The sequence below is a fragment of the Delphinus delphis genome, chromosome 3 (genome assembly GCF_949987515.2).
Source record: "Delphinus delphis chromosome 3, mDelDel1.2, whole genome shotgun sequence".
Taxonomy (NCBI): Eukaryota; Metazoa; Chordata; class Mammalia; order Artiodactyla; family Delphinidae; genus Delphinus; species Delphinus delphis.
Window position 1 is genome coordinate 75,222,020 of NC_082685.1, and position 27,084 is coordinate 75,249,103.

General features: G+C 39.2%; 1 protein-coding gene across 9 annotated transcripts in view; it reads right to left on the reverse strand.

Moving 5' to 3' along the window:
• Nucleotides 1-9,671: 9,671 nt before the first annotated feature.
• Nucleotides 9,672-27,084, reverse strand: part of TNFAIP8 (TNF alpha induced protein 8) — a 122,967-nt gene continuing 105,554 nt past the window's right edge. For 7 of the 9 annotated variants that reach the window (XM_060008976.1, XM_060008978.1, XM_060008977.1 and 4 more), the window contains exon 2: nt 9,672-11,385. In XM_060008976.1, coding sequence (XP_059864959.1) covers nt 10,820-11,385 — 566 coding nt within the window. In that variant the 3' untranslated portion in view covers nt 9,672-10,819. Of the gene's footprint in view, nt 11,386-12,618; nt 12,638-26,919; nt 26,937-27,084 lie in introns of those variants that run through there. The other 2 variants (XM_060008981.1, XM_060008980.1) reach the window with 2 other exon arrangements.

The following is a 27,084-nucleotide window of genomic DNA, read 5'->3' on the forward strand; positions in this document are numbered from 1 at the left end:
CTACTGGGCATATACCCAGAGAAAACCATAATTCAAAAATACACATGCAGGGGCTTCCCTGGTGGTGCAGTGGTTAAGAATCCGCCTGCCAGTGCAGGGGACACGGGTTCAAGCCCTGGTCTGGGAAGTTCCCACATGCCACGGAGCAACTAAGCCCGTGTACCACAACTATTGAGCACACGTGCCACAACTACTGAAGCCCGTGTGCCTAGAGCCTGTGCTCTGCAAAAAGTCACTGCAATGAGAAGCCCATGCACCGCAGCGAAGAGTAGCCCTTGCTCACCACAACTAAAGGAAGCCTGCGCACAGCAACGAAGACCCAATACAGACAAAAAAACAAAAACAAAAAAAAACACATGCACCCCAATGTTCATTGCAGCACTATTTACAATAGTCAGGACATGGAAGCAACCTAAATGCCCATTGACAGACGAATAGATAAAGACGATGTGGTACATATATATAATGGAATATTACTCAGCCATAAAAAGGAACAAAATTGGGTCATTTGTAGAGATGTGGATGGATCTAGAGACTGTCATACAGAGTGAAGTAAGTCAGAAAGAGAAAAACCAATATCATATATTAACGCATATATGTGGAACCTAGAAAAATGGTACAGATGAACCGGTTTGCAGGGCAGAAATTGAGACACAGATGTAGAGAACAAACGTATGGACACCAAGTGGGGAAAGTGGCTGGGGTGGTGGTGGTGTGATGAATTGGGAGATTGGGATTGACATATATACACTAATATGTATTAAATGGATAACTAATGAGAACCTGCTGTATAAAAAAAAAATTACATAGAACTCTGCAGACACACACACAGACATGAATGCAGGTCAGAAAAAAATGAACCTTATTTAGTGAAAACTAAATAAAATCATCATGTAATACCAATGTCGATTCCTGGTTTTGGAATTGTACTACACCTATACAACAGGTCATCTTTGGACCAAGCTGGATGAAGGGTAAAAGGAACCCTTTGCACTGTTTTTACAATGCATAATGACTCTATAATTATTTTTAAATGAAACGTTTAAAAGAGAAAAAAAAAAAAAACAGAGGAAGAATCTTTGACCCTATCCAGTTTAGATTAGTCCCATACATGTTTGCAAATACTGCTCCCCTCAGGCAGGGTTGTGACCCCAGAATTCCTACCTTAGCGTCAAGCACTGTCAGACGAAAACACACATTCCTCACATGGAAGTACATCTACAGAAAATACTATCAGATGGCGAGGGAAAGAGGCAACCAAACTATGCTTCTTAGACTCACTGGTTTATCTCTCTTGTCTGATTTGTGTAACAGTTTTCACATCAACTTAGAATTTCAGGTTCTTCTCATAAAACTTTAATCTTCATATATGTTTAGAAAGATTTTCTTAAATGTTATGAGACCCAACCAGAAGAATTAAAGGTAAGCTGTTAGGGTTAACACCTGTATTGAAATCACCATTGGAAAACGATTGAAAAGCTTAGGCTGTCTCAGATTCTGAACTCATTTTCTACTGACAGCGACCAGGAAGTCAGAGCTTCTCACCAAGATGGCAGCTTTCCTTTCCCTGAAGCTAAAAGGAACAAGAACCAACGTCCTGTCAGTGGGATTGCTGCTCTTAAAGTCTGGGAGAAGAAAGTGTGGCAAACGCAACTTTAATGGAGATTAGAGAGGCCATCTTCCTTCTTGGCCTGCTAATTAATAAAAGCCAAACTTTTAGAACATAGTTCAAAACAAAGGATAGGTTTTTAAGCCATCAGTCATGTTTACATATTATTTATTCTTGGTTGAAATTGCATGGTTAGTCAAGAGATAGAGGAAACAAACTGAAACTTCAAAAGACCATTTTTTTGTAATCAGGAGAAATTTAAAAATCCTATCATGTTCTGAATGTAACCCAGTGAAAAGGAAAAGACCCCTATCTTGTCTAGAGCCACAGGGAAAGCCACTGGAGATGAAACACAGTCACGGTCTAAACCCCATACTAGGTAGGCTTCATCCTCAGGCTGTATTCCTGGGCCTGCTCCATTCCTTTGCTGGTAAGAGGACATGCTGTTTGTTAATGCTTTGTCTCCAAGACTCAGACTTTGTTTTTTTAATTTATTTTATTTATTAATTTATTTTTGGCTGCATTGGGTCTTCGTTGCTGTGTGCTGGCTTTCACTAGTTGCAGTGAGCGGGGGCTACTCTTCGTTGCGGTGCACAGGCTTCTCATTGCGGTGGCTTCTCTTGTTGTGGAGCACGGGCTCTAGGCGCTCGGGCTTCAGTAGTTGTGGCACGTGGGCTCAGTAGCTCTAGAGCGCAGGCTCAGTAGTTGTGGCACACGGGCTTAGTTGCTCCACGGCATGTGGGATTTTCCCAGACCAGGGCTCGAACATGTGTCCCCTGCACTGGCAGGTGGATTCTCAACCATTGCGCCACCAGGGAAGCCCTCAGACTTTGTTAATGATTAGTGACAAGTGAGCAGACAGAACCAAATGTTGGGCAGGACCCAGTGAGACCTGGCTCAGTGGTGTGGCTGGAAAGAAACGTGGAAGGGCCATTCTCCCTGGGTCAGTTCAATCACGTATTTCTGTGTCGTGGCCTGAGGCCTCAGGGGTCACAGATATACCTCACTGAGGACAAAGATATGAAACCAGAGTTTATCTAGCTTTGCAAGCTGACCTGCAATCTATTTCTGAAAGAAAAATGATTTAAAAATTCTTTCCTCTTCTATTTCCTTTCCTCTCCATAGCAGCACTATTTACAATAGCCAAGGCATGAAAACAACCTAATGTCTACAGACAGATGAATGGATAAAGATGTGGTACATATATACGATGGAATACTACTCAGCCATAAAAAAGAATGAAATAATGCCGTTTGCAGCAACGTGGATGGACCTAGAGATTATCATACTAAATGAAGTCAGAGAGAGACAAACATCATATACCACTTATATGTGGAATCTAAAATATGACACAAATGAAACAGAAACAGACATTGAGAACAGACTCATGGTTGCCAAGGGGGAGGGGAGTGGAGGAGGGAAGGAGTGGGAGTTTGGGATTAGCAGATGCAAACCATTATATATAGAATGAATAAACAACAAGGTCCTACTGTATAGCACAGGGAACTCTATTCAATATCCTGGGATAAACCATAATGGAAAAGTATATGAAAAAGAATATTTATGTGTATAACTGAATGATTTTGCAGTACAGCAGAAATTAACACAACACTGTACATCAACTATACGTCAATAAAGTTTAAAAAAAAATCGTTCCTGTTGCTATTTCTCAGATACTCCCAAGAATTAAAATATTAATTAAATGTAAATTAAAATATTACTTCTTAGTTTTCTCTTAGATTCTTCCCCTCAGTATAGTTCGTACTCAATATTTTGCCACAGACTCATTTACAATCATTTTTATTTTGCATGAAAAAAATTTGGCCTGTAAACATTTTTCTTTTACCTGTACACACACACACACACACACACACACTTACCATTGATTTTGAAAGAGAAATCTGACAGTACTTTGAGCTTATTGCTTTTAAAGCATGCATTTTAAAGCCAGAAAGCCTATGTGAAGCTAAAAAAGCCTTGGACACCCCCTCATCCTGGGAACACCAATTTAGTAACTTACCTGTGCACCGTCAGTGTCCCACTACTCAGTAACTCCTCAGGTACAGGAACCAGGTGTTATTGTGTAGTTCTTAAATGGAAAGGATTAATTTATTGGGCATAGATGGGACTCACATCGTCACATGGACAAGAATGTTGTTATTAACAGGTCAGCCCATTTCATAATATTATTTCATTATATATACATATAAAAGTATATAATGTTTATAAATAAAAATGTATATAAATGCATATACATGTTCAGTTTGCAGTTAAAACAAACTATTCCATGAAGAACTCCAGACTCCTTAAGTATACTGGTGTCTCTTCTGGAGCCATGAGGGGAAAATAATGATATGGCACTTAATCTCCAAAGATGGGCCCCCAAAACCATTCATCCTAGAATTTGTGCCCTTGTGTAGTCCTTTCTAGACTAAATCAGAACTGGGCCTGCATGCAATAAAGGGATAACTCAGGGGGCTTGGGATGGTCAAACCCTGAACTTTCCAAAGAAAGGACTGACCTTTGACTAGATCCTGGGAGATAATCTCTAAGACCTTGGTATATTCTATCTGATAAGAGTGCCTTTGTATATCTAGGGGCTTAAGCCACAACCAGATAGTTTATATTAACTGTGATTTATGGTAAACACATGTTTTTATTCACCTGGGACTCTGGACCAACCTGTATCAGTTTGACCTCTGGAGGAAAGGGAGACTGAGTAACTAAGGTCAGTCACATGGGCATTCCATGCTTATGTGACGGACCCTTAATAAAAACCCTGAACAACAAGGCTCAGGTCAGCTTCCCTGGTTGGCCACACTTTGTATGTGCTATCACACATCATTGCTGAAACAATTAAGTGTTATCTGTAAAACTCTACTGGCACAGGACAGCTGGAAGCTTGCACCTGGTTTCTCTTGGACTCTGCTCTATGCTCCTGTTTCTTCTGCTGATTTTAATCTGTAACCTTTCACTGTAGTAAATCTTAACTGTGAGTATAATTGCTTTTCGGAGTTCTCTCCTTCCAGAGAAGCTTCAGACCTGAAGGCAGTCCTGAGGATCCTACACATAGCCTGTAACTTGCTTAAACCAGTAGAATGAGGCAGAAGTGACACTATGCCTCTTCTGGGCATATGCCTGAAGAAGGCCTGGAAACTCCTGCCCCTGCTCTTAGGGATGCCCTGAGTAACAGTAAGTAGAGACCCCAGCAAGAGGAGAGGCCCAGACCCTTCAGGGGCACAGTCAAATCTCTGGAAGACAGCAGTCCCAGCCACCATCTGACTGCAGCCACATAACACCCCAACAAAGGCGACTGCCCAGCCAAGTCCGGTCAACTGACAGAACCATAACAAAATAGTTATTGTTTTAAACCACGACACTTTGGGGTGGCTTGTTAGGTAGCACTAGATAACTAAAACCAGCAGGAATGATAAAATAATTGGAGAGATTCAGAATTTAATTGGCTAAGAGATCATACATAAGTAACTGTCAGAAACTATTACTCAACCCAAAACAATTTTCTAAATTTAAAGCAAGAAACAATTTTTAAAGGGGACTAGGATTTAATAAAATTCTCTCAGGTTGCAGAAGTCTACTGTTCATTTTATTTTGGGTTCAGGCTTATTTTCATAGCTTAGGTAAACAATACCTCACACAGGAATAGTCTTCAGGAGGTTTCAAAGCCCTTCATGTTTTGTTTAATTTTATCCTTAAAATGAGTCTGTAAGGTAGTTGATTTTATCCAAACTTTAGAGATAAGGCACGAGAGCTCCCTGGCAGACAAGGAACTGGAAACACTGTTTCAGCTGCTCCAGCGCGCACCCTATGTACGGCTGCCGGGCTCCCCCTGGCCACCTTCAAGTGAGTCCCCAAGAGGAAAAGATGCCAAGCTACTGACACACAGTGTTTGAAAATACTATGGGACATTTCCACTCATGGATTTCACTGCACGTTCTCCAGTGACTATTTCAGCAAGCTAAAAATGTGCCTCCTTGGTCATGAGAACACAAAAATCCATGATTAGGGAACAGTAATAATGCTGGCACTTTATCGAATCATCAGCAAGTCCTCTTCTAGGACATTAAATGTCATATACATATGTGTAATTTGCTTGAAAACAAGCAAAACAAGTGGTCTTAAAAGAGAGCTGACAAGTCACTTAGGACGGGCTCTTGCTCGTCTGATAAAAGCCCACTTCCAGGAAAATGGAACCTGGGCTTGTTATTAAAACGTCAATCATCCCAGATAATGGTGACCATCTCGGTAAGTAAACTCAAGAGTTTTCACTTCCATGCCTTGTGTTTAAACCTCACATCAGGCAGTTTTAAATGACTTCATCCATCTGTAAGCTTTTAAATGGAAAAACCAAAGTACAAAGAAGTATATTGTTTTGGATCATTCTGCGAATCAAAACACATACTTTAAAAAATCAAATATTCTTTCCTTCTGTTAAGAACAAACCCCAAGTGCCTTATCAGCCACCTTATTCCACGAGGCAGAAATAACAATTATGCAGCTGCTCCTGGGGAAGGCAGAGAATTTCCTTGACCACCCATGAAGGAAGATGAGGGGCCTTAGCCATTGGCTGGCTACTCTTACAAAGACTGCATGGAAATTTGGTGGACACAGAGCACAATGCTCTGTACTTGAGAACATTTTCCAAGGCACAGATGTTTTTCTCTTAACTGTGAACGCTGGCTGACTTGTCTGTCTGTATCCTTTTTCAGGGCTCAGCAGACAGGATGTCTTTGGAGAGGTTTGTCCTCTATAACTCGGGGCTGATGTTCCTTGCTAGATGGAAAACACATCTTTGGCTAGACAGGCATGAATCAATATTACACAAAAATATTTCCATTTTGGGAAATTCACTGAGATAAAAGTGTCTTTCTGGCTCTGGGCACACACAAGTAACCATCAGGACACCTCAGTAAAAGAGAAAATGGATTTTCAATAGTTTGCCATGAGAGTGATATGTGATTATAAGCTCCCACATATATTCCTACTGTCCTATTTTATTTTATATTTTTAAAATTTATTTATTTATTTTTGGCTGCATTAGGTCTTCGTTGCTCCACACGGGCTTTCTCTAGTTGTGGCAAGTGGGGGGCTACTCTTCATTGCGGTGGGCACACTCCTCATTGCCGTGGCTTCTCTTGTTACAGAGCATGGGCTCTAGGTGCACGGGCTTCAGTAGTTGTGGCGTATGGGCTCAGTAGTTGTGGTTCACGGGCTCAGTAGTTGTGGCGCCCTGGCTCAGGTGCTCCGCAGCATGTGGGATCTTCCCGGACCACGGCTCAAACCTGTGTTCCCTGCATTGGCAGGCAGATTCTTAACTACTGTGCCACTAGGGAAGTCCCTACTGTCCTATTTTAGAAGGAAAAAGTTAACTCATTTTTCTGGTTAGTGCCTCAGTAATTTTATTAGGGGGTTTCTATAAAGACTTTAATTGAATCACAGTAAGGAAAATTATTTCAGAGCTAGGACAAAATTTTATCTGTCATAAACAGCACTGAGTACTAAAACCTGCTTTGAGTTTAATAAATTACATAGAAGCTTTACATCCATGAATGCAATAGACCAAGTAAAACGGTGATTTTTCAAACATTGCAAAGCTCAACTAATTTAGATAATGCCAGTTTGGAAATGCAAGATTGGCTAAAAATGTAAAAATATTATACATACTATTAACATGCTAATTTTGTTTTATGAGGATATTTTCATTTCCTAGCAATTGAATAGCACTTAACTTTTTATTACAAATATTTCATCATATGGATAGGCACACTCATCTTTCATTTATTATTTGTCAAGGTCAGTATGCTAAATTATAACTTAGGTGCTTTCATCAAGTATCTCAAGGATAAATTAAAATTCTCAGTAAAAATCCAATTGATATGTACAGAGCACAAAAAGTGTTATTTTAATCCTTTAGTGGGGAGGAACCCACCAGAAAGTTTAAGTTTTCTGTTTTTTTAAGTATTAAGATGGTGGGAGAAAAAGAACTTTCCAGGTAATTATGAATAAGTGATACTGATATACAACACCAAAAAAAAATGCATTATTTCTGCACCATTAAAGTTCCTAACACTTGTTCTTCTTTTAAACTAATTTTGAGTTCTATATGAAACGTCTAATAAGCAGAAAAACACAAGACTATTTTTAAACTTACTTACTCAGATATTTCCAGCCTCTAAACCTGGAAAATAATGTTGAAGTTTTAAATCGATGCCATGCTTTTTCTGGGGAACTGGAGAAGTGGTGAACTTCTGCTTGTCTTGGTTGCGTGCACACAGAGCGCCTTGTGCATCCACAGAAAGACCACCCGGGGGGAGAGGCACACTGTACTGCAGGGGTCAGTGTTCAAAGTCATCGTTAATTGGGAACACCTTGAATTGAAGTTCCAGAAGGGACAGAAATTTGAGCCATGAGATGCCCCCAAATTAGGAGCCATGTTGAAAACTTCATAAGATGTCTTTGTATAAAACCATACCCAGATCTTTAGAGAACAGCTCAGACCTGTGTGATTTAAATACCTTCTAAAATGCCACTATGTGAAAATCCATTTCAGAAGCACACTGCCCACTCTTCTCTGAACTAACGATGTTTCTAGAATTGCTTTTATATACACCATCATTAAATGAAAATAAGCTTTTCTTAATATCGTGGTTTTGACACAAGTGCTATGTGACCTCAAGCAAATCCCCTAATTTCTCTTGCCTTAGTTTCCTCATCTGTAAAACGGTGAAGGTTGTGGCGGGGATTAAATGAGTTACTGTGCCTGGCACATAATATCTACTCTGTAATGTCAGTTGTTAACACTAGTATTATCACTCACCTATTATATTAACTCATAATGTTTGCAGAGAAGCCATCATCAAAAAATTTTAAAAACCAATTATAATACAATTCATGATTTTTTTCCAAAATGTAAAAAGACTCATTTTTTCATAAGACCCTAAAATGACTGTGAACTTGGCTCAAAACTATCTATCCTAAGCACATGTGCATTCTTTCCAGCTTTCCACCCCAAATAAATTCATGCACAAGGGGAGTCCTGTTGCATCAGAAATGAACTTGCTGATCAAGACTGTCACTGATCCTTCTGAGGCATGCCTTCCAGGTACAGGATTGGGGAGGAGATGGGTTCCCTCCAGAAGATGATGCTGAGAGAGGGAAGCAAATAGGCTTTCCTCCTTCAGGATATTCCTCACTGCCTTCCTTCTGTGTGAAATTAAGGACTGCCCTTCCCCTCCCCCATGCACATCTGACTGCTAGTCTGAAGGCACAACTCTATGATCCAAAAGGGCCCAGACTAATCTAAGTTTATCCCTAGGTCCTCTCTCTCTGGTTGGTCCTGTCTATAGCTAGAGATGAGCAAGAAGCAACCACCAACTGCCTGAGCACTGTTTTCCGCACTCCCTCTGCTGAGGGAATCTGGTAGAGTAGAATGCACCAGATCAGTAGCTTCCACAGAACACAGGTTAGGTTTTCCCAAGTGAGGAAAGCAGAGCTGGTCAAGAAAGGCTGCTAAACTAAATTTAGAAGCTATTTAGCAGGCTCTGAAGCTAGACAGATCAATTCTGCAATCACTATGCTATTGTTAACTTATAGTGGTCACCTACTGGCCCTGGGAAGTGAGGATAGTAATTTCAGTTCAAGTCTTGGTGTCAGGATTTAATATCAAACAGGGAGATACTCTTTGCCTCTGCTGCTTGACTCAGATAAGCACATAAGGGTCCCAGAGAAAGTTACCACCTCCTTTAGGCTGTAGTGGGTTAAAGAAGATCTCAACCTCTGGAATATTTAGTTGTAGGGCCTTTCCTGGTGAGCTATTATTTTAACATCAGTATTCTGGGAGGCAGGCAAATTCAAGGCAAAAGAGTACACTAAATCACAGACAGAGTGACATTGCAAATATTTAGCACTGGTGACTGAGTCTGTTATTTCCTAGGTGATATAGTTGGCCAGCAGGTTTCTTTTTTTTTTTTTTTTTTAACAAAATAAGCAAACGCTTACTTTATCATTCACACATAAAATTATATAGAAACAACACACAAACTGCTTGGAATGCAAATATTCTTTGGTTTACTCATCAAAATAGCAAATAACAAAATAGCAAAAACCTTATCAGTTAAATAAAAAAGTGACATTCTTTATTTACCTATCAAACCTTACTAAACACTGAAATGCATTCATTTTCATTCCCATGTTCTTCTGGCAATATCCTGTCTTCCCTTTTGCCTTTCATCTCCCTAAATTAAATTATTCTGATGGGCTCGTCTCTAAGGTAAAGATTGTTTTATCATTCTTAAAACCACTTACTTTTTATTGTCCCAATATCGGGAATGATCTAGATTTCCTCTTTGTCTCTTACATTTAAAACAGGTATGAAAAATGGAGATTCCATCAGCACATTTTCAAGATGACGTAAGTAAGCCCTCAGCAAGCATTTCAAGGCAATGGTATGCCATTTTGGGGAATTTTCATGTTTTGGGAAGTATTACTGTTGGTACTGAAAAACAGGACTCGATTCCAGAAGCATAGTCTTATGTTAGACATTATTCATAACGTCAAATACAATTGGTTTCTACAATATTGATTTCAGAGAAGCAGTTTTCTATTTTTCTGAAGGTTCAATTTGACTGCCTTAATTCTTGAACCTTAATTCTTAATTAAGACGGAATTCTTGAATGTCAGTGACAAAGTCTTTATCAAAAGATGTTTTAACAAAAGGTAAACGTGAAAATGGAATTGTTTCAAAAGGAGAAATGACAGTAAGAGAGAGCTCTTGGCTTTTTAAAAGAGGTACACATACATAGTAAGGAATAAAGGTGAATCAAAATACACAATTCTGTACATGACAGAAATATCCAATGTGCCACCAACATAACAACTGCCCTAAAAAAGATGTCTTGAGGTTTGGAGCCACACGTATCTTTCTTTATATAACTCTATATTTGCATCACGCAACCATACATCTTCCCGTGATCTGCTAACCACTGGGAAGCTTTTTACCAGAATATTTGGCAATATGCTTTGCTTCAAATAAAACAAGCCTCATAAAACATTAGCATTAATGTCTGACAACTGAATTGGGCAAAGTCTTTCTGAAATATGTGTAATCTTTAAAACATTATTTTTTTTCTTCATAAATCAGCAGTGCTCCATCTTCAAATAAATCACGAGCAGTCACAATCTCAACTCACATGCTCATATGTTCTCTTCATCTAACATTTTGTTGATGCCATCACACAGTTTTTGTAAGTGGGGTTTAAAACTTCCGAAGGGATTATACAAGGCAGCCAAGAAATCACAATCTGAAAAATGATCAAAGACATTATTAACCCGTCCATGTGACTTGGCGGTGAGGTGACGCTGGATGACCTGGTGGAGCATCTCTCTACACTCATTTAACAGCCTGGATAACACATTCCGGTCAAAGGTGAAATCCACCTGATGGAAACTGACCACGGTCATAGCAAGTTGATGAACTTTCTTCTTGAATTTCTCCATCAGTGCTAGCTCATCTTGGTTAAACTGATTATTCCTGTAAAGAATGGCCAGCTTGATGACTGTTTTGATGAGGTTTTTGATGATCTTCTCTGCCTCCTTCTTGTTCTGGGTGTACTCCTTGGTCACCCTGTAGAGCTCATCCAGCACCTCGCTGCTCGTGTCATCGATTAAGGTGGTAGCGACGGATTTGGATGCCATTTTACCCAAGATCTTCTTTTGTGCCTGAACGGCCAGGTTTTTGGAATTAAAGACATCTGTGGCCACTAAAAACAAAGGGGAGGAGGAGGATAAAAATTCAGTAAATATCAGCAAGAGAAGCAAATTAAAAATCTCATTGGAAGGAGTATTTTCCTTCCCATTTTCCCACTCTACGGTTTGCCTCCCATCTACTGACATTAGTTTCTGTTCAGAAAAGAACTAAAATAATTTTCCTACATTTTGGGGAATTAGGTTCTCATTGGTGAAATTAATGGGTGGTTGTGCATAATCTTTAAGGTTTTTTGGCAATTCAAGTGTTTTACACCTTCTGCTTTGTAGCCAATACATTGTTTAGAAGTTTAAGGGCTCTGGGGGTGGGGGTGGGGGAGGGATAAATCAGGAGCTTGGGATTAACATATACACCCCACTATATATAAAATAGATAACCAACAAGGACCTACTGTATAGCACAGGGAACTCTACTCAGTATTCCATAATAATATGGGAAAAAAATCTGAAAAGGAATTAATATATGTCTATGTATAACTGAGTCACTTTGCTACACACCTGGAACTAATACAACACTGTAAATCAACTATACTCCAATAAAATTTTTAAAAATGCTAAAATTAAAAAAAAAAAGTTAAAAAAAACAAAAAACGAGTTAAAGGGCTATGATTATAAAGATAGTATGTCTCAAGAGGCAGTAAGTTTTTATGTTATTTTTCCCTAGTTTTAATTTTATAAGAATTACATAAGGAATATAAAATCAACTCTACAATAGTTCTCTGAGCAACAGTAACCAAGAATGATTTATAGAAACCCATTTAAATGTAAGAGGAATAAATGACAAAGCCGTGATATTGAGTAAATTGACAAATTCATGGAAGCTAATCAAAAGGAAAGCCCTGCTTTATAGTCCAAAATTTGCAAAAAGTCAAATTTCCCAAGACATTGGTCAGCACTTACCAGTTTGATCAACCTAACCACCCTGAATTTCAACTCCCCAAAGCTGAGTGTTGGAAAGAAATATTCCTTGGAGAGCTTAGTCACTTGCTATTTCTAATGAATGGCCATTGTGACCTTTAAATTTTTCTACGATTTGAGAAAAAAACCCTACTGTATGAACTAATGAAACGTGCCACATGAACAACATACTTTGAAAAAGCAGATGCTTAGAGTTCACTTTTGAACTCACTGATTAAATTATCGTAATTTAGACAGAGATTTAAGACACAAAAAATAAGAGCTGTATATATTAAATATTAATGAGACCCTACGTGATGCTCTTAACTTACAGCCAGTCAGTGAAGATGCTCAATAAATGTTCATTCCCTAAACCAAGTTTAGTTTTTCTCCAAAATCCTCTCCCACTCTGCGTATACTGCTTCACTACAACTGTGCTTTCTCCCTCTTCTCCTAGGTGCCTGGGTGTTGGAAAGCAGTCATTCAGTAATGAAAGATGAAAGGCTTAAAAATACAGATATGTAGGAATGAGTCAGGGCATCATTGATATTATTAGAAATAATTACGAAATTATTTCTAGTTTGGACAGGTTGGCAACATTAGAAAACAAAAAGGTAGCCGCTCCCAAATCCAGGCTGGGAAGGTACATAAGAGATTAACTCCCTCAATGTGGAACTGCCATGTCAGATTTGAAATTTGGGCCAAAGTAGCTCATGGTATATAGTACAGGTAGCCGCCAAGTGATTCCTAATGACCAGGATGTCATTCAGAACTGTACACGGCCATACACCCTCCAAGAAAATCTTGATCGAACTAGAAATGGTGCCCTCACAAATGTTGATATTTAAACTTGTGAAACATGAACTGAAACTGCAGAAGAACTGAAATTGTTTTTGAGAAAGAAAAGGAAAGTGAAAGAGCACAAGAAATAGCCAACTTGACAGAGAAAGTTTCCAAGCTTTTTAATACTTTCATCATTTAAGCAGCAGTCCATTTCTATTCCTACTCTTCAATAGTTTGCAAGAGTGTATGGCTTTACACTAAAGAATTTATGTCAAAATGAACGGCACACGTGTAGTTACTTAATATTAATATTACCATATTAAGACCAGGGACCATCTTCCACGACTCAACTTAAGACACAGACCTCTACAAATAATAAACCTTATTTATATAGGAAGGGATACCCCCAAATTTTCAGATACACAGTAACCAACTAGGATTTCAGGAATTTATTTTATATAAAGTTGAAAGTTTATTGTTTTAATTGATTAGAGTGTGGCACCGTCTACAAACATCCCATCTGGGATTTACTGCAATGCCTATTAAATGGCGATACCGTACATTGTGAAATAATCGAAACCAGAGGGAGATGGGTTCGAAAGATTCCCCTGTGCTCCTTTTTTCCAAGGCTGGACTTGCAAGTTCGTATGTCTTTTAAACTAGTTTTCTTATTAAATCTAAATTTCCCATGTAATTGCAAGCATAAAGACAAAATGACTCTATGGTGTAGCGCTTTAACTTCTCGCAAGAGAAAGGCTGCTGCCAACTAAGCAAGATCATTCTCCATTTACTAGGAACCCAAACTAAACCAGGACAGAGAAGTTGACCTCTGAGGCTTTCACGTTTGTTTCAAAGGAACTTCAAACCCTGTTCTAGAAACGCAGCAACAGCTTCATACTTTCATTTTATCCTTTGGATTATATCCAGTACAGTCATCTTTGAAAATGAGGATGAAACTCTTTCTCCCCCTCCTCAGGGAAGACATGCATGCAGTAGATTTCTTTCCTAGCATTAGTGAAGGCTTTTTCAGAGCCAACTGGGAGCTGTGGCTGAGAGCTGCTGGCCAGGACTGTGTGGTCTGTGATCATGAAATATGATTATTTTTTTCTTGCAAATTAACTGCCTTTGGCCATTCCTGCTCAGGCTTGTTTGTCAGTTCCACATCCTCCACTAGATCGATTAAATGTCTGGTGTATCTCACAGCTAGTCCTGGACCAAGTTTTTCTCCTTCACAGTCCTCACCCCTGTGTGATCTCAACCACTTCCATGGCTTCAGATATCACCCATGTGCCAATGACTCCCACAGTTATAACCCAGCCTCGACCTCCTTTCCGGACTCATTTTGCAAATGCACTCAAGGTTTTTCTTTTCCTTGGCTATTTTGCAGGCATCGCAAATATACCATGTCCAAAACTGAATCCTCGATTCCCTCCTGCCCCCAAAGGGCTCCTCCTCCATTCTTTATTATCTTAATTAATAGCATCCCTTCCATCCTTGTGCTCAAGTCAGAGACCTGGGAGTCGTCCACTATACCATCCCCTCCCTTACCCAGTCCATTACCAAGTTCTTTCCATCCTACTTTCCTCCAATTCTCTAAATTCTATCCAATTCCCTCCATCTCCATGGACAACAGCCCAGTCCAAGCCCCTTTCCAATCGCTTCCAATGTAGTAGCCAGGGTTTTTAAAAATGGAAATTAGAAAATGATGCTTCACTTAAATTCTTTGCTAACCATTGCACTTCCTTGTTCCTGAAATCCTCATCATTTGCTAACATTTTCATTGTCTGCCTTCCTTTAATAGAATGTAAGCACTTTGAGAGCAGAAGCTGTAAATCTTATTCACTGTGTCATCTCCTGGACCTACAAGGGTGCCTGGTACACGGCACTTCTGACAGAAGCAGGAGTCAACTGCCCCCCTCTCTTCACTATACTTAAATACTTCTCTGTGAAAACATGCTGATCTGCAAAATGAGAGTTCTAAATACACATGTGGGTGTTTGTTTGTTTGTTTTAAAAGCTAGAGAAACAGATATTTGCTTTACCTAGTTAAATATGTGGTTTTCTTCCTTTGAAGTGTACCTCAGAGTGTGGTTTCTCTTACTGTCATAAATCAGTTCCTTTAAAGAGGAAAGATTTAGCAATCCAAGTGTCCATCGACAGATGAATGGATAGAGAAGATGTGGTATATGTACACAATGGAATATTACTCAACCATAAAAATAATGAAACACTGCCATTTGCAGCAACATGGATGGACCTAGAGATTATCATACTAAGTGAAGTCAGACAGAGAAAGATGAATATCATAAGATATCACTTATATGTGGAATCTAAAAAAAAATGATATAAATGAATTTATTTATAAAACAGAAATAGACTCAGACATAGAAAATAAACTTATGGTTACCAGAGGGGATGGGGTGGGGAGATAAATTAGGAGTTTGGGATTAACATATACACACTACTATGTATACAAGAGATAAACAACAAGGACCTACTGTATAGCACAGGGAACTATATTCAATGTCTTATAACAACCTATAATGGAAAATAATCTGACATATATATATATATATATAACTGAATCATTGTACTGTACACTTGAAGCTAACACAACACTGTAAATTAACTATAATTTAAAAAATGCAAATGTAAAAAAAATAAAGAGGAAAGATTTATTATGTACAACGAGAAAACATCAAAGGACAGTAATACAAATATTTAGCATAAAAGCAGGGTACAGCGGTTCTGACTTGAGCTACAGTGGAAGATTAAACACAGGCCCACCTCTCCCTCTGTCTGGATCTATGATGAAAAACACATAACCAAAGGTATGCCCAGGAAGCAACTAAGATGTATGAATAGGAGATGTTCTCAAAGAAGAAAGTGCTGGAAGTACTGATTCACTTGTGTTTAAAAATATACATGTACGCTGTTGACTAACGAAAAATGATACCTTATATCAAAAACATACAAAGGATTACCACTACATCAAAACCATTTAAGACTGTTTTCAGAAATATGTGTGAATGTTATTTGACATCTACTTATCTCACTGCCCCTCCTCTACGTCTGTACATCGCCTTTCTTGGCTTAATCAAACAGTCCGTTTCAGCAACGTTTGCTGTAAGGCAAACTGATATTTAGGGAATCCTGCTTTTAGCATCAACAATTATAAATCTGGAGATAAACACTGATGTCAAAGTTATAATGACCCTGTATAAAAGAAAAAAAGTGCTTAGAACAGGGGGAAAAACCCCCAAACCTTTTCATGACATTAATTAGTGAAAAACTATAGTTCTCTGAAATTAACAAGAATTACCCATAATATTACCCCAGTTAAGAAAATGCTAATATAGTGAAGTACTCAAGTCACTTTCTTTACAACCTCACCATCAAATACATAATTTTTCACCCATCAAATTTGTTATACTTGGAACTTTTAAACGGTGACTACAGATGCACATATATGTCATTGCTAATTCTTGCCTAGTTAAAATTTGATCCAGTGGGCCCAGTAGTAGGAAGGATGGAAAAGAAAACAATTTGAAGAGCACGACTGGCTGTTTTGGTCTGTTAGTAAAAGTTCTTTAAACAAATATATAAAACCTTAGCTCTCTTGCATTTGAATTACTCCAAATCTAAATGGGGCTTAGTAAAAAGACAGCTTTGGGGATAAGAATGGAGCCATAACCAACAGTAAACACTGTCACAAGAAGTTAAACAGCTAAGAGTTGACCCCCCCTACATTGGGATTTGGTAGTGCTCCAGGAGAAAAGCAAGGAATTGTTGGGACACTGCTGATATATGTGTGACACTAGCCTCCACACTCAAAAATTCCAAAGTGGGACATTCAACAGGATAGAGAAGAAACAAAAAACCAAAAAGAATAAAGAAAGAAAAAGAGAGTGAGGGGTGGGAGAGGGCCGTATCAGCAGAAGCAGCAGAGATTCAAACTATGAGAGGGGCTGACCCTGGAAGAACCAGAAGAAATGACCATGGCAGCAAGCTGGAGGCAATCTTATCCAGAGAGAAAAAGACAAGTGCCGGGACCCTTAACCCCCAATCGCCCTCAGGTCACAGATGGAGACTCTAACACAAAAGAACATAGTCTTGAGAAAAATCAATACATCTAAGGTCCTTGACCTGATGGCGAATGCAAATTTGGGTGTGTATGCATTTTCCTGATCCCAAGTGGTTGAAAACCAATGGTATGCCTCATCACAGGGACAAGCTAAGTCATTCACTCTGCGTCTCCTACCACCTTCAGAAAAGTACATGCTCATTTAAAAAGTCAACATATTAAAGAAGACAAATGTCAAGGAAGGTGGTGACTTTAAAAAGGGCTGAAAAAGAAAAAAAAAATCACTGGATGGTTTTCAATGGAGTACTGGGAATTATAAAGCACCCCCTTGCAGCCTCCTTTCCTTGTTCTTTACGTAGCTATTTCACAACTCCGTAAGTAAATCTGGTAGTGCAAATGGCTCTTTTCCACAGAGATACAAATAAATTCTGTCTAGTGAAGGTGCAATTGCTCCTCATTTTCTTGTCTGCCTGTGTTACACTTGGCATTCTCCTTTAAAACGATTATAAGAGCTTACTGTTCCTCATTAGTTAACGAGTTAAGTAAAATCTTCGGCATGTCCCTTTTGTATTTTTATGAGACTCATGAGTTGATCTTCTTAAAAACATACCTTTTAACACATATTACGATTTTTTCATCAAAACCATATAAAGTAAAACAAAACAAACCAAAACAAAACTGCAGTCTATATAACCCTTTAGTGAGAACTAGTACATGTTTCCTGCAGCAACTAATTTCCCCAGGGTCCTGGAAAAGAAGAGTGTACTTATAAAAGTCCAATATTCCGTAGCTGATGGTTCCATGAACTGCCATACTGCTCAGGCATATTACTGAGACTCAGTTTCCCCATCTACAAGATGGGACTAATGATCCCCACCTCTTGGAGTGGTTGCAAAGATAAATGGACATGGAGCACAGAGGAGGATCTCACAGAATACCCATCACTGAACAGCTTTCTCCACAGGTTTGTTTAAAGAAGTCAACAAATTAAACTTCAAATACCTTCTGAGGTTCTCTGGTACTGAATGACATTTGGTGAAAATTAATCAACCCCTTCCGGAAGTAACATGGAGCTTAGAAATGCAAAATGCCAGACGGTTGTGTGAAAACAAAGACCTCACACGGTTTAGTGAATAACGAGTTATAGATCCTTTCCGTGATGACATTAAAAAAACTAAAATATATCAAAATTTCCTTTATCGGGGAATTTCTCTTTTTCTTAGGTATTGAATCTGTTGTTAGCAATAGGTTCAGTACCACAAGGACTGTGATAGGTAACACAAGTGTATTTTGTCTAGAGAAAACTGGCCCCAGGAGAACAGAATTGAAGCACCCCACAAAAAGACAAACAGTATCAGCGTCCATACAAAGCTGTGCAAGAGAGGAAACAAGGTAAAGGAAGTGGGCCACATATAAAGCCAAAGTGAAAGTCCACGGAGGCCAACAAGATTACTCCATAAAGTCCTAGCTTCTCCCCCAGACTTCCCAAAGCTTCCCAGAGAACTAGAGACCCAAAGGCAGGGCTTCCTGCCAAGTAAGAACAGCATGGACGGAAACAAAAGATCAAGGTCGAGAGTCCTGGGTTGTAGACTTGGGTGCAATTTAATTTCTTTGAATCTGTTTTCTCATCTGCTAAGTAGGGCATCATTTCAAGGTGGTATGGCTTAAGTGAGAGTTACTGAGTTACAAATCAGAAAACCCCCAGCAGCGTGCTGGGCTCATGACGACAGACCACAAATGCACACTGAGTTTTGCTTCCTTATTGAATACACTTGAGATAGAGAAGCAGGAATTCAAATCCAATATTTACACACACTGTATTCTTTCTACTCTTTTCTCTTTATATCTTCTATTTTCCAAATTTGTAGACAAGAGGAATTATGTCCTAAAGAAAACACTATGAAGGCTTTTCCTCATGTGACCTTGGGCTGTTTTTGTTGCTTGAATTCTAGAATCTTTTCATCACGATTTTGGGTTCAAGTGTGTGTCTTTCATTCCTGTGGCTTACTTTTGTGATGATTTTGAAATTGAAAATGTCATTTCCTAAGTTTCAACACCTTTAATGTCATATTAGACTCCATCTCTGCTTTTTTTTTTTTTTTGGTTAATTTGCTCCAGGAATCATGTTGACTCCTTGACTGCTTTCTGAAAGGCATAAACTCTGACAAGATATCCCTGCTGCCTCTAGGTGCACTAATACCAGGATTGGAAGAAAGTTTGATGATATTTATATGAAGTGGTATGGTTGGATCCCACGGAATGTCAGTCTTGTAAATATTAGAAAAGAGGTTACAGGAATAGAAATGAATTTTGTGGCTACTCAGAGTGAGAGGTTTACAGTCATAAGAACCCACTGGCTAGCCACCATATTTTGAACTTATACTACATTATCCCCAGAACTGCCTAGAATATGCATTATCTTATTGAAATTTCACAACAATCCCAAGAGGGAGGTTGTCATTATCCCCATTTACAGATACAGTAACGGAGGCCCAGAGAAATTAAGTTGCTTTCTCAAGGCCATACAGTCAGTAAGTGGAAGAGAGGAACTTGATCCCAGATATGTCCAATTCCAAGCTATTCTCTTAAGAATTATGTTATAACACACAAGCATAAAAAAAGCTCTCTCTTGAAGTATGAGAAGACCTACTAATATTTGACTAAGTGAAGTGAAATAAAAGAAAAAAAAAAGAGAGCAGGTCTCCCTTGGAGGAAAGACATGGATTCCATAAGGTAGATCAACCCAGCTGGGCTTGAAATAGCCTGTATTTCCAGGGAAAACTCAGAATAGTTTTAAAACATTGAAAAATATAATTAAAAAGAATAATATGCTTACGTTACTCAAAAGCCGGAGTGTAAATATTTAAAGTGAGAAGTCTCTCTCAGCTTTGCCACCACTACGCAGTACTGATGTCAACCACTGCTGCCCAGAGGTAACAACTATTTTTAGACTTTTGGTATCCTTTCAGATTTGCTGTCTCTTCTGCATAGATAAGCATATATATGAATAGATAGATTCTGAGCAAGGTGAAGAGGTCTTAAAGGCTTGCAATTCTTAAGTAATGCTACTTTTGAGTGATGAGAGACTATAAACTGGGTAATTCCAGTTTATGGAATTCTATAACTCCTTGCACGACTCTGACATAAAATGGTGAGATGCCAGAGGCACATGGCTATTACCTTTGTTCCCATACATGTGGTAGCAATAAGACTCCTTCAGTGAGTGAGGAGAAGGTAGTAAGTATGAAACAGAGGTCTTTATTTAATTGGGGGAGGGTGAAGTTATGATTAGAGCAATTGTGCAGAGTTTATCATCCAAATGGGAGCCCTTCGAAAAGGGCACTGTTAGTAGTTATACTATGACAACAAATCTGTGATTGTTCCAGCAGGTAAATGTAAGTGGTCACTAAAGACTACTTAACTACTCAGGCACTAAAGACACTCAAGACTAAATAAGAAAGGGTCAAAAGTAAGGGTTACCCAAATATTTAGGACCTGAGAAATTTCTTGGGAACCCCACAAGAGCACTAGCCAGCTTTTATTCCGAATTATGTTAAAAACAACAAAAACCTAATTCTTCAAGAAGTTAAGAGTCTTAAGTAGGGGGTGGCAGGGGTGATTCCCTCGAGCTAAATACATTTGGGAAACGGGGTATACAAAGGTCCCATTTGAGTTGCAAAAAATGTACTAATAATCTTAGAGGTCTTGAGGATTAGTGCAGTAAAGTAACATTTTAACTTTACCTACCCAAGTTTTCCAACCTGACTTCTCAGACGACCCATTAACAAATTTGTAGGATAAGGTCAGTGAAAATTATTGGCTAACAAACTGACTTGAGTTCTTGCTAGCCCTCTGGAACGGATTCACAATTGTCTTGTGCAAAGAGAGTCAGGCAAAGCCAGGTAATGTGGTGACTGTGAACGTGGGCTCCAGAGGCACACCGTCTGGGTCAGAAGCCTGGTTCTGCCACTGAGTGCCCGTGTCCCGGGGGCTAATGACCTAACCTCTCTGTGCCTCAGTATCCCCATATGCAAATGAGGATACCTGAGGTTGTTATGAAGATTAAATGAGAATAATCCATATAAAGTGCTTAGGATAGTGCCAGATATTTAAAAATTGCATCAGTTAACATGAACTATTATTACTGTTGTCGTTAATGTTGTCATCCTGATTCTTAAGGTAGATATTGTAGAAGATCGGCTGGTATGGGATGATCGAGTCTTGTGATCATGACTTGTGAAACAGGAGTGAGGAAAGAAGAGAGGACATTAATCTGAAGACACGAATCATTCAACAAAACTTCTGAGTGTTTATAATGTTGTGGTTTCAGAGATAAACGACCGATCCTTTCTCTCCAGTTCTCTCCGGACACTCAGTTTAATGTGGCATTGGGGTGCGGGGCAGATGAGCACACAGCTTGGCAGAATCCTAAAAGTGACGGTAGCAAAGAGAGGGAATGATAATTTTGCTCAAAGGGGTGATGGAGGGAAACTAGGTTTGCAGAAGGTTTCACAAGTGGAGACTGACCCAGGAGGTTGCCTTAAAAGAAAAAGAAGACTCTGCTTTACAGAAATAAATATGACTGCATTCCAGAGCTGACCTACAGAATTCCTACAGGCGAGTTAGGGATTAAAAATTCTGCCCAGCAGCGTACCTATCTATATGTTAGAAACCCAAGGATGCACGTGGGTCCTATGGATTTTAGAGAAACTTTAAACACAAACTATGTATAGCTTGTTGTCGAGGCCCAGGAAAACTTACTACAAAGGTACTCAGTTTGCGAGAAAGCACTGGCAGGGAGAGGACAGATACAGCAGGTACTCGGGCAGCATTCTCCGTGGCAAGGCCCACGTGCATCAGAAGGGCCTGGAGCTTTCTTCGAAATGCAGATTGTCAGAGCCACTGAATCAGAATCCTCAGGATTGCAGTCTAAGAAGCTGGAAGAAGCACCCTGATGGATGGTTCTGAGGGAGAGTAAAGTTGGAGGACCCCTACTCTGAGGTGTACTCCTACAACGCTGTACTTTACAATTTTCCAATAGACACACTTTGGCCATGAAGACATGCTCTAAGTAGCCTATGAACAGATGTAACTCCCCACTCAATTTTTTTTTCACCCAAAACTAGACGTGAGCTTGTGCACAGAATGCAGAGAAAATGTTCTCAGAATACAGCTTATTATATTAAAGCCTCAAAGAGAATAGAAAAGTTAGTCTCTTTAAATGATACTTTAACCAAAATTTGAACAGGGCCTAATAATTCTATCACTAAGCTTCATATGGATTTGAAATTAAATAAAAATATCCTACATGTGTTTATACCAAACTGACTTTAGTGAACTATTCTTTTTCTTTTTAAATTAAATGAACCCTTCCTTATTTATTACATTGGATTAGGATACCATATATTTTTCTTGAAGACTTTTCAATTAAGCTGGGTTTATTTACATATTTTCTTGAGGACATGAAGCCTTTCCATTGTTGATATAATTCAAGCTTCCACCAGATTGTGGAGGAAAATCCTCTAAACAAGCTCCACGATTTTCTACACTTTTCCACTCCCTAAGTTCTCGCATCCTGCCAGAGGCCCTGGCTCCGGATGAATATTTATATTCACGCCGGGCTTCGAAAACCAGTAACAGACTTTAAAAGCCAACACACTGGAGTGCAGTTTAATTATCGAACCAGCCCCTAAAACTGGCATCGATGGTCAACACACCCTGTCTGGTCTCCTGGCCCTATAACAAAGACAAGCAGACGGTCAAATTAGAGCTGACATTTGCATGGCACTCCACAGTATGCAAAATATTTGCACTATAACACTTCCATGTGTTTATGAAAGGGTTTGTTCTGCTTTCATCCTCTTATTATTATTTAACCCTGAAGAAGCAGATGAGAGAACTGACACTTAGCAGTCAAGGGACTTGTCCAAGGGCACTGAATGAGGGGCAGAGCCGAGGTACATGGCAGTCAACTATGGTGCATGGCTGCTCTGTAAGAAAAGTGAATTTTCTATCAAATGCTGTGATGTTCCTGAGCCAGCTGCATAATCCCACTTTTTAGAGCTTATCTGCTCCCCAAGATAAAGCAACTCCTTGAACCAAAAAATAAGGAGGATGGGTCTCACACATCAGAGAAGAGAAAAAAAAATAAAGAAAATAAAAATTATGTGTCCACCCTGCTCCATTCCTGAAAAAGTCCTGCTCGTCCTTTAAGGCTCAGTTTAAACACCACCACTTCCAAGAAGGTTTTCCAAATCCAGCGGGGACGTAATCTCCCAAATCCAAAGAAAAGAATAAAGTGTTCCCTCTTCTAATGTATTTTCTGCCTCGTGGGAGAATTAAATTCCTATCTTATCTTACTTGATTATAATCCTTGACAACTAAGGTACCACTCTATTCATCTCTCTATTCTTCAAAGTGCATAACACCTGCTCTCCAGCTACCATGGAGTGAAACAAACCCCACTGCTCTAATCTGCTTCCATGGAACCTATCACTATCTTCTCCGGCAATTCATGAAGATGTGTCAGGAAATCAATTCAATTTCATATATCTAGAGCTTAACAAATAAATTTACTTATCCTCCATGGACAATATGCATTTTCTTTTCTTTTTTTTGTCTACTGCTTTTCTCCCCTGTCCTTTGCCAGAACATACAGAATGACCAGCCACTTTTGTTTGGCGAAGTGACCATATTTAGCTAACTCAATCCCTACAGCAAATGTTCTGGAATTTTTCATGAAAATATCCCAAAGCCATCTGTTTGAGTATTTTAGGAGCAGTGACTTCTTGGCCTTAGCTTGGGCATCTGTCAAATATGCATCCTGGCATAGCCTCCCCACATTCTTGACAAAACCTTTCCACAATAACTGTATGAAAAGGTTAAGCTGGTCCAGCATTTTATAGCCATGTCAAGCCCTAAGAGGCCAGATCCCATTAAAGGTAAGCAAATGGTAAGATGGGATCTGCTGGGCCTTAAAGTGAACTATCTCATTCCAAGTATCAAGATACACTGAAGCTCTAAAACTCCAGGAGATAACCTTGAAAAAAGAAAACCCAGTGTGCTTACAGGTGGCTACCTCCAGTGTGGCACTCAGGTTCTCTGTAAAGTGATTTCTACCCCTCTTTCTAACCTTTTCTCCCTGCTCTTAATGCTCAGGTATCCTCCATTGTTTTATTTAGATCAGGATGCCTTGTAGAGGTTGTAACCTGGACACCCCGTTGTTTGGCCTGTACAGTGTTGTATTCATCTTAGAGTTAGTGGTCCACGTTTTAAAAAATTTAACCTCAAAAATCTGTGTTTTTGATTTTTTTTTTTTTTTTTTTAATAATCATAAGACCTGACCAAAACGGGCCCACATTCCCACACGGCAACCGTGGTCTTGAGGTAAGTAGTGGCTGCCGCCTTTAGAAGGAGAACACCCTGCCTGGTTTACCACAGGTCCTCCCTGGCCATCACCACCCAGTTACATTCAGCTCCCGGGCTTGGCAACCATTTGTGTGGATGACTTCTCCTTAAAGAAATAAATGGGACTACATTTCAGAGCCAACCTACGGAACTCCTATGGGCTCTTTGGAATTAGAATTCTGCCCCGCAGTGTACCTGTATGTCAGAAACAGAAGGGTATGTGCAAGTCCCATGGATTTTAGAAATAATTTAAACCTAAATTATGTATGGTCAGTGAGTGTCTACGGAAGGTCTGCTGGGTAAAAAGGTAGGAAGGTTAAGAGTAATAATAATTTGTTTTCATAACACTTGTTATTTAGTTACAGGCATCAAAATCTCCCCCTAATTTCTACAGAATGTGTTCGCTGAGTCTCAGAGAGGTGGTGAATTTGCCAAATTTCTAAATATCCTGGGAGAAGTGGAACTTGGATTTTCCATACCAGTTTGGAGCGCTACACAGTAAACAGACTTTTTAGCAGAAAAGCCTTCTCCCAGTCAGTCACTCATTCATTCACTTAACACATTTTTTACTCAGCACCAAAATGCCTGCTCTCGAGAAGCACAGATTCTAGTAGAGGCAAACCTAAGACACAAAACCTAAGACACATTAAACAAATGTGTATGAACAGGTCAAACAGTGGCAGGGGGCTAGAAAAAAGTAAAGGGAGTGTGTGTGTTTTTGCTGGGGGGCGGGGTAGTGAGGAGACTGGGGGTGAGGGGGAGACTATGCTATTTTATCCCTGCTATTTTAGTCAGGGAAGGCCTTTCTGGAAAGGTGACATTCGAGCAGAAACTTGAAGGAAGCAAGGGGGAGCCATCTTGGGTGAAATCCTATCCATTCCTCAATGATCCTTCCCAAATATATCTTCCTTGAAGGCTTTATTGACTAACCCTGTCAGAAACGTTCTAGCCTCTCTCTCACTCTTTTTGCAAACTGCTTTACATCATAATTATTTGCTTCCATTTTCCCTGAAAGTAAAATCTTTGTGATTGGTTATAATTTATTATTTATTCCTTGCCACAATAAATGCTCAATTAATCTTTAAAATGTATCTGCTGGGTCAAAAGAATTCCCAGGTTGTTCTGGGGGAACAGGAAGCCAGGGGAGGAGTGAGAAAAGAGTACTGGTTTTTTATAAGACATAAGAAACTATAAATGAATTATTTTAATTAGGTATCATATCTCAAATACTTTAATTAAGTAGCATATCTCAAATACTTAATTAGGTAGCATACCTCAAATATCATATCTCAAATTTACCTAAGAAACGAATATTGCAATATAATCCTTTGGAAAAAATTTATTCTAAATGAGTCCATTCGTAACTTAGGATAGGCATCCAAAAAAAAAAAAAAGTCATCTTTTGATAACACTTGAAACTGGTAAAAATTACTGAATAACCCACACTCTGCAGAGATAAGATAATTCTGTTTTTCAGAGAGATGTTGCTTTTTTAAGATTAAAAAAGGCATTTTTTAAGGATATATTCATAAGAAACTGGAAATTTAAAAAGGCATAAACTCTACTTTTCTTTGCTAGTTTGTTAAATAAAAAGTTGAAAATTAAGTTAGGGTTATAATATAAAAATCTTAAGTTTTCTATTTTGTCCTTATTGAAATTGGCTAACTTCAAATTATATTTAGAATTAAAAATAATAAAGCCAAACAGTTTTGTTAAAATAATCATAATTCTTTCATGTTGAGTCATACTTGGTATATTAAACTCATTTTTCCATTAAAGAAAATAACTAAAAAAGGTCATTATAGTCAATCTCTTTTAAGAACTAAAAATCGTTTCCCTAAGTACATTAACTTGCTGTCTTAGAGATGGATTACTTCCCTAATGGTAGATATTTGGGTAAAATAAACTTTGGCAAATAACGTAACCAATCAATTTTACCACCAGTTGCCAAATAACAACAAAATAAATCACTTCCCTGAAACACTTTGGCAGCGCCCACCTTTCTGTAGTTTTGTCTTTCCACCCACTCACTCAGTGCTCCAGAATTAAGGCCACCATCCCACCTCTCCCCATTTCTGTCACCAGTCCTACTTTTAGAGATGGAAGAAGCCATGGAGACCACAGGCGGAAAACAGAGGCCCAGAGGTTAATGCAGGGTTACAATATGACCCCCATTAACTCCTGGTCGCTGGCTTCCCTGGGGAAAGGTGGTTTGGGATTATCAAAAGTAGCAAAGAGTAATTCCTCCATTTAAAACAGAGCTTACAAACTTTGGGCTGGCAACACATTTTGGTTGGGCCCCCATAATTTTTTTTTTCTTTTTAAAACCGAGATAAAATTCATATCACATGAAAATCACCATTGTAGGGCTTCCCTGGTGGCGCAGTGGTTCAGAGTCCGCCTGCCGATGCAGGGGACACAGGTTTGTGCCCCGGTCTGGGAAGATCCCACATGCCGCGGAGTGGCTAGGCCCGTGAGCCATGGCCACTGAGCCTGTGCGTCCGGAGCCTGTGCTCCGCAACGG